Raw genomic sequence first — 8,276 nt, 5'->3', positions numbered from 1 at the left:
GCATGCAAATATAGTCTCACATCACCAACAATATAACTTTATTCAAAACACGTCTTGTTAACTCTTTAACTAAACGAGTGGTATCACGTACATTTCTTCTTTTTACCTCCTCTAATTTTGATATATTATCGATACAACATCCTCTAGTGTTTTAAATTCAAACTCTTTTTTAGTTAGGATACGAAGTCATGCTCTTCATATAAAGTAACTTTTTTAAAGAAAAAAAAAAAATTATATATCAAAACATGTATATTTTATTTTTGACTCTCTAAATTATCAAAACAGAAAGATTATATCCATACATGTATGCAATGTTGAGTTACAACAATTTTCCTTTTCCTTACTTCTTTCTCTTTTTGTTTTTTTGGCCTAGAGCCAATGATTATTTATTAATAACGAATTCAATAATTCATATAATATTTGGTGTACTAAATCTATTGAGAGTATCCCACACATGAAAAAGATTAAAGGACTTGACATTCTTTATAAAATAAATGGATTACTTCTCTCATTGTCAATTGGTTTTAAGATGGAATTTCATGTTATCTAATATGGTATCAAAAGGTCCAAAGAGGTCTTATACTCTTTATTAAATAGATGAGTTATTCCTCTTGTTGTCAATTGGTTTTGAAATTATTAATCTAATTGGAAGGATTTCATCTAGTCTCTCCCTTGTATTCTATGAACTATCAATAAAATGCTTTTGATGTTTTGTTTTCAAAGAATGAAATATATTCTCATGGATGCATCTCGAGGCTACACTTATCTTTATGCAGTCCACTAATTATCTAATCAATATTTGTCACACAGCAAACATTATATTTTTATTCAAAGAAGAATATTTTTTTAAACTATATTTTACTATGAAATTAAAAAAGAATGTATAAAGATAAGTGCAGCTCCAAAATATTAATCTATTTTCCTAACCAATTAAGTAAAAGGTTTGAACCCAAGATGGAAAAAAGGGAATAAAGATAGAAGGAAATATATTCTCATATGGTTTGGCACTATTTTAGTAAAGCCCTATAAATAAAAGGTATTTAGGGTAGGTAGGGTTTAGGGTTAATGCTCATCATAGGACGCCAAAACAGAGAGATAAAGGCATTGTCATTTCTTTTTCTTTCTTTCTTTTCCCCCTTTTGTTCTTGACGAGTGAGAAGAAGATCAAATCCAAACCCAAAACTCTCACAAACCCATTTCAGATCTTCATCTCAGAACCAAAAAGGTAGGATTTTTGGGTTGGTTTTTGTTTTGTTTTGATTAATAATCATGATGAAGAAACGTCAAGTAGTAGTGAAAAGATCATCAGATGGAGGATCATCATCATCATCATCAAATAATAACAACAGTAATCGAAATAGAAATAGTAGTTCATCTTCAAGAGTAAGAAATGTGGTCAGATATGGAGAGTGCCAAAAGAATCATGCTGCAAATATTGGTGGATATGCTGTTGATGGCTGCACTGAGTTTCTAGCAACTGCTGAAGAAGGCTCTCATGGAGCTCTCATTTGTGCTGCTTGTGGTTGCCACAGGAATTTCCATAGAAGAGAAGTTGAATCTGAAGTTGTTTGTGAGTACTCTCCTCCATAAAACATGCTTCAATTTTTCTTCTTCAATATATAATAATAATATTACACCCAATATTATTAATTTTCAAATTTATATACCCTTTTCATATATTTTTGTTATTGATGTTACAAAATCAAATTTGTTGTTATTGTGCTTTGAAGAATATAATTCAGAGATTATTTGTAATTAAAATTGTGTATTATTGAGATTTCTCCTATTTTGCTTTCTGTTCTTCTTCTTCTTCTTCTTCTTCTTCTTCTTCTTCTTCTTCTTCTTCTTTTTTTTCCTTTGTGTAAAGTCTCTTCTTTGAATAGAAATGACTATTTGTGATTGAAAAGAAAAGACAAAAGCAAAAGTAAAACACTGCAGTTTAGTGTTGTATTGTCAACAATGACCAATTTCTTCACCCCTCTGTCTCCTTATTCTTTAGATCCTCATTGTTCTTATTTTTAGTCTCTCACCAATTACCAAATATAAGGAAATGATCATCTAACACACCCCACTCCAAAGTACCTTAAGGCGTAACATTACGACAATAGATTCTAATTTTGCTTCATATTATCCTATTGAACCTATATTCACCGTGGCTTTAACAACGTTTTAATATCATTGCTAAATCCAGTATCTCTTAATTGTAGTAGTGTTAGTTTTAACAACAATAGATTGTATATAGCTTAGTTGAGATCTATTATCAATATGTCAAAGACTTAAATTATACTCTTTCATCTTCCTATCGTTTTTTAGTAATAAATTCATTCTGGGCCTGAGGTATGAGATGAGGGTCGGTGTTAAGAATGTATCAACTTAATTGAGATATTCGGGTATATCTACTGATTCCTTCATCATTACGTTTTTTTGTTCAAAGAAAATAAATTAAGTAGAGTAACATGAAACAATTCGTTGTTTTAATTTTGTGCAATATATGAAATGTATTTAATTTTGATCTTATACTTTGATTTTAACGTCAAGCCATGTGTAGAATTGGTTCTTTAATATGCACATTAGTATATGATTAATCCACTTCCATTCAATACTATGAAATATGAAGTCCATTATCATTTTAAAGCTTAGAGGGCTACTAAATTGAAACAAAGCTACCTGGATCAACTAATAATTAAAGACAGAAACCCCATTTATATGAACAAATAAATTTATGGGGCCTGCATTGATCAAACCATGACCTCATATATAAATGGAAGTTACCTTATCTTTGAAGCAATCATTTATGAAAAGAAATATTATATCACTCCTTCTTAAGGCCCACAGAAATCCAATCATATAGCACAACTTTATTATTAAAAAAAAAAAAAAAAATTGCCAGTGAATTTTTTACTTGAATTAAGCTGACCTAAAATTAAAAAAACCCTATAGCTGTTGTGAGTTTGTTTTTTATGATAATGTTTTGGTATTCTTTTAAAATTTTTAATAGCATACATGTGAAACTTTTGTTTTCTTCTTGGGCTGCCAATGGTGGATGGACACACTTTTGTACTGTGTGTGCTTTCAACATCACTTCACACTGCTTTAGTTTCATCATTTTGGTTAAAGTTGAATGTCATTTTACAACTTCATCTTTGATATTTGAAGGGACTTTTCTCAACCAATTAATTTCTTTTAAAAAAGAAAGCTTTTTGGCTGATTAGAAATTGAAGTGAGTGGATATTAAGGCAACAAATTAAACACAATATTCTTTCGATTGTTAGCAAATATTATTATTATTATTGCTTTTAATTTAGCAAGCAAGCATGTGATTAATCAATTCTGTCAAGTCATAAGACTTATAAAATTTGAAAGGGAAAAAAAAATGACTCAAACATCTGCATGTGCATATTTGCCTTATCATTCAAACATTTTCTCAATTCATTTTGGTTTATATCCAAAAAAAACCCCAAATTCATTGAATTTTGGTATGAACATATCAATTTCAATGTGATTTGATAACCAAAGCTATAAGCCCTTTACTGTTTGTCATGATCAATCAATAGTAGGGGAATAAATTTGAAACTGTCTTCTTCCAGTATAAGAAAGTCTCCAGTTTCCCTAGCCTATAGGTAATGTTTTCCCCCCTTTTTGTTTCCTTTTTGACAAAGGCAACATATTGGGCGAAAGGATTCAAATTCTTGTAGATAATGATAATGGAGTTGCTATTCAGTTTCCTATTGAGAAAGGTAGTAAAACTTTTCTTTCTTTTTTTCTTTTCTTTTTCTTCTTTAGTATATTCAAGACTTGAACTACGACATAATAGAGGATAACATATATCTTAACTAGTTAAATAATATTTAAATCTGCAAAAGATATGATTAAAGAAACATTGTTTTATAATATAACTTAAGATAGGATGCTTGTAGATTAACTGGTTAAGACATCAATGACTTTTTTAAGATTAGGTCTAAGTCCTCTTGTAATTACAACATTATTCTCCATAGCTCAACTTTAGACTATTACTTGTGGGATGATATCATTTATCACTCTGTTTCATGATGTACAAATTTTTATCTATTTTGTAATTATGAGTATCACTATTTTCCTAGTCTCTCCTACTTGCTCTTTTGTATTTCGAGTTACTATCTTGCTCCCCTTGTACTCTTATTTCTCAATCAATGGAATTTAGACTCGGGTATGATGAGGATGTTAAAGAGATGTCAACCTAATTGAGATCTCATGGTATGACCTTGACTACTACTTAATCAAGAATAGCATATACCTTAACCAATTAAGTTACACCAAAATACACAAAATGTAGGTAAAGTTTGTTGCTTTATAATACATTATTTAGGATACAACATAACTTGAAACTAGTTAAGACATCAACGACCTTTTTAAAGATCAAATGTTTAAATCTTGACATCACTCGTGGAAAGAAGAAATTGAGAGAGGAGATGGATTTGTATTGGAGGAGGTTTGTGAAGGGGTATAAACTAAAAATGACAAAGTTGAGGTGGGTATTTTGATGGGAAGGGAAGGGGTGGGTGTTTGTGAGAGACAGACAGTGACTTGAAAAGTCTATTCCTTTCAATTTTTAACATTGTACACATCCATCTATGTCTCTGTCTTTGTCTATAAGTTTAGGGATGGGGTGGTAGGGTAGACAATGCATGGACCCTTTTTTTTTTTTTTTTTTTTTTTTTTTTTTTTTTCTCTTTTTATAAATAATTTCTTCCCTCATTTCAACCCTTTGAATGGGGAAATTAATTTCATATATACTTCAAACTGACATATATACATGTGTGGTTTAATTAATACTACAAAAAGAATATAAGAAAGATTATGTTATATATCTCTCAAATTATTTAAATTACAAATGGATAATTATAAGAAAATTGCTAACGTGAAAAATGATGTTTTTAAGGGAGAGTGACATCTACACTACTTTAGAAAAACAATTATTGGAGAACTTATTGAAATTGGTCAGATTCAACTAATTAGTCAAAACTAACCAACTGACTCAATTTTATTATTGTTGAATTTTTATTTCTTTTTCTATTATTAATTTTCCTTCACTTTCATCCTAATTTTCTTATGTATAATAGATAATCTAATATCTAGAAAAAAAAATCAATTTAATCAATCTACTCATAATTTAGAAGTTGTATCAAACTTTCATTAGTAAATCTATTTAGACCATCGGCCTTCATTAGCATTTTATAACTATTTTTACTTGATCTCATTAAAATTAACTCAAAATCACTTAAATGAAATTATTTTTCTCTCGATAATCTAGTTAAATTAGCAAGAAAGACGAGCACGTATTTATTTATAAACAAGTGGAGAGAAATAGAAGTAGACTAGATGATGAAAACCTCACTCAAATTAATTAAAAGTCCAAATATTCATATTTGATTTTAGTATTTTCTTTCCAACAGTATCCCTACATTTATAGAAGTCTTAATTGCATGTAGGGATTATACAATAACAATTTTAAAATAAAATTCCAGGGAAGGATATAACTAATTGATTTTTGAGATTTTAGATCCTGGATAATCATTTTGTTTTGTTTTTTTTTGTTTTTGTTTTTGAAAATTAAATCTATGACACTATTTCTACCTCCAAATTTCTTCTTTTATTATGGTTTAAAAAATCAAGCCAAATTTTGAGAACTAAAAAAAGTAGCTTTCAAAAAGTTATTTTGTTTTTGGAATTTGGCTAAGAATTCAAAATCATGGTAAGAAATGTGCATAAAATAGACTTAATTAAAAAAAAAAAAATCAAATGATTATCAAACGAGATCTTAAAGATTTAAATTGATTCAATCATTAGTCTAAAGTTTGAAATGATACAATCTTAAAAGTAGGGATATAAATTGATTTTTCTCTCTAAAAAGCCTAAAACTTGCAACCCCGAGAAATTTCAGAAAATAAAATATAGGTATAGACTATAAAAAATGCTGGATGTGTTTCAAATGTTTACTCTTATATGTATTTAATTTTTTTCCAAAAATAACTTTTCTGTCAATTTTTTTTGTTTGTTTGTTTGTTAATACCAAAGATAAATGTGAAGCGATGGTGTGCAGTAAAAATAGTAATTAATACACGTTGGTATAAGGATGATAAGTTTCAAATATGTCAATGAACTTTCCTAATATCATTTCAAAGTTTCTTTTTTAACCTATAACCTTTAAAAATGTGTTTCAACCAACCGTTAGAGTTAACTTTCTTGTTGATATGAAGACAAATAAAAGATGATCTGACAATAAATGGTAAAAACGGATGTGACACAAACACAACAATGAATTGTAAAAAAATAATAATAGTAATAATAATAACAATTTAATTTTCATCTTTGTCAAATATGATTGACAAAGATAACAATTGATTGAGCAAAGAAGACAAATTTTCATTTTCAAAGACGAAAGTTTTCAAGGAATAAATGGTGCCATAGGATCATTGTTTGTTTTTCCTCTTTTGTGTTCATCCCCAATCCCTTTCTTTTTTTCTGAAAAAGATTGTTCGATTAGAGTTATGTGAGAAATATAAGGAGAGGAAACTATATAAAAGGCCCACAAATTTAAAGTAATAGAAAAGACATAGCTTAGATTTAGATGCTCAAGATGCTCATGTTAGAAATCATTTTGATTTCTAATATTGATTCTTATAATTTAAGTAATTGATAATTGTTATTGTTGTATACATAGTGATGATAAGTGTAGTATTAAAGAGACTTATCGGGTGTGTCGAAAATGACTTTTAGGCTTAGACCCATAGCAAAAGTTAATCATGCTTATGTGAAAAAGAACTAAATTTTTATTTCAACAGAAGCGTCGGTTGATACCAACAAGGTGACTAATGCCTACCCACATCATAAGTTAATCTTGCTGAACAAGATGACATAATAGTTTTTGTTGGGGAGCCAACCCCTTTAGCGATCCACACCACAAGTTAATCTTGCTGAACAAGATGATGTAATAGTTGCTGTTGTGGGAGCCAACTTGGTGGAAAACAAAACTGAGTGGATACTTGATACTGGAGCTTTGAGACATTTCTACTCAAACCAAGAACTCTTCCATGACTACGAGGACACTACTAACAGAGAGTGTGTGAGGACACTACTAACAGAGAGTGTATGTTCATAGGTAACTCTGCCACGATAGTAGTGCTAGAAGCTGGCAAGGTTGTCCTCACAAAAAATAGAGATTTTGTTGTTAAGGAGTGTCTGGCTGATGGCCTTTTTGTATTGAATACTATCCCTGTTGCGAATATGATGAATACAAGTGCTTCTAATTCTGCTTACATAGTTGAGTCTCTTGATATGTGGCATGGTAGACTAGGTCATGTGAATATTGCATCGGTTAATAAACTTAAGGAATTAAAACTGATTAATGCATCTGAAACACATGAAACTAGTAAATGTCCTGTTTGTGTAGAAATAAAATTTATCAAGAAACCTTTAAAACTTGTCACATCTAGATGTATAAAATTGTTTGAATTGATTCATTCTGATTTAGCTGATTTCAAAAACACCACAAATAAAGGCGAAAAAAATTACTACATATCTTTTGTTGATGATTTTTGTATATATACTAAAATCTATCTTTTATAAACAAAAGATGAAACTGGTAGTATATTTTTGAAATATAAAGCAGAAGTATAGAATCAATTAGATAAGAAGATTAAAAGGTTAAAGTCAAATAGAGGTGGTGAATACAGGGATAATTCCCCTAAAGAATTTTGTGAATCAAATGACATTATTCATGAATTTACTACACCTTAATCACCACAACAAAATGATATAGCATAATGTAAAAATAGAACTCTTAAAGAAATGATGAATGCTATGTTATTAAGTTTTGGATTGTCTTATAATATGTGGGGGGAAGTTGTGCTTTCTACCTGTTTTATTCTTAACAAGATACCTCACAAAAAAAAAATAAGAAACCTTACGAACTTTGGAAAGGCTATGCACCTAATCTCACTTACATGAGGGTGTGGGGATGTTTGGCTAAGGTACCATATCCTGCATTCAAGAAGCCTATAGTAAGATCTAAAACTTTTGATTGTGTGTTTATTGGTTATGCTCTAGCATATTGAGTTATGTGCTTAAATGATAGATCCATATGTGAACATAGGGATGCAGAATTCTTTGAGTATGTTTTTCCATTGAAAAGGGAAAAGTTGAATCTATTAGAATGTCTAATTACGAGAATGTATCTGTTTATATACCTTCTTCGTCTAATAGTATGCATGAAACAAGAAATAATATAGCTTCTGGTA

General features: G+C 29.5%; 1 protein-coding gene across 2 annotated transcripts; it reads left to right on the top strand.

The window, feature by feature from the left end:
* The first annotated feature begins 1,032 nt into the window (after positions 1-1,032).
* LOC120082822 (mini zinc finger protein 3-like) lies at positions 1,033-7,280 on the top strand. 2 transcript variants are annotated; one of them, XM_039038150.2, is made up of 3 exons: positions 1,033-1,570; positions 3,660-3,737; positions 6,822-7,280. In XM_039038150.2, exons 1-3 carry the CDS (start codon positions 1,270-1,272, stop codon positions 6,896-6,898), a joined length of 456 nt encoding a protein of 151 aa, XP_038894078.1. In that variant the 5' UTR covers positions 1,033-1,269; the 3' UTR covers positions 6,899-7,280. The 2 variants fall into 2 exon arrangements, with proteins under 2 accessions (XP_038894078.1, XP_038894079.1); XM_039038151.2 differs by lacking the exon at positions 3,660-3,737 and having other exon boundaries at positions 1,044-1,570; positions 6,822-7,277.
* Positions 7,281-8,276: the final 996 nt, after the last annotated feature.

Source organism: Benincasa hispida, chromosome 8 (genome assembly GCF_027475165.1).
Source record: "Benincasa hispida cultivar pf3 chromosome 8, pf3_genome.v1.1, whole genome shotgun sequence".
NCBI lineage: Eukaryota > Viridiplantae > Streptophyta > Magnoliopsida > Cucurbitales > Cucurbitaceae > Benincasa > Benincasa hispida.
Note: the sequence above shows the minus strand (reverse complement) of the source record. Positions and strands in the feature narration are given on the sequence as shown.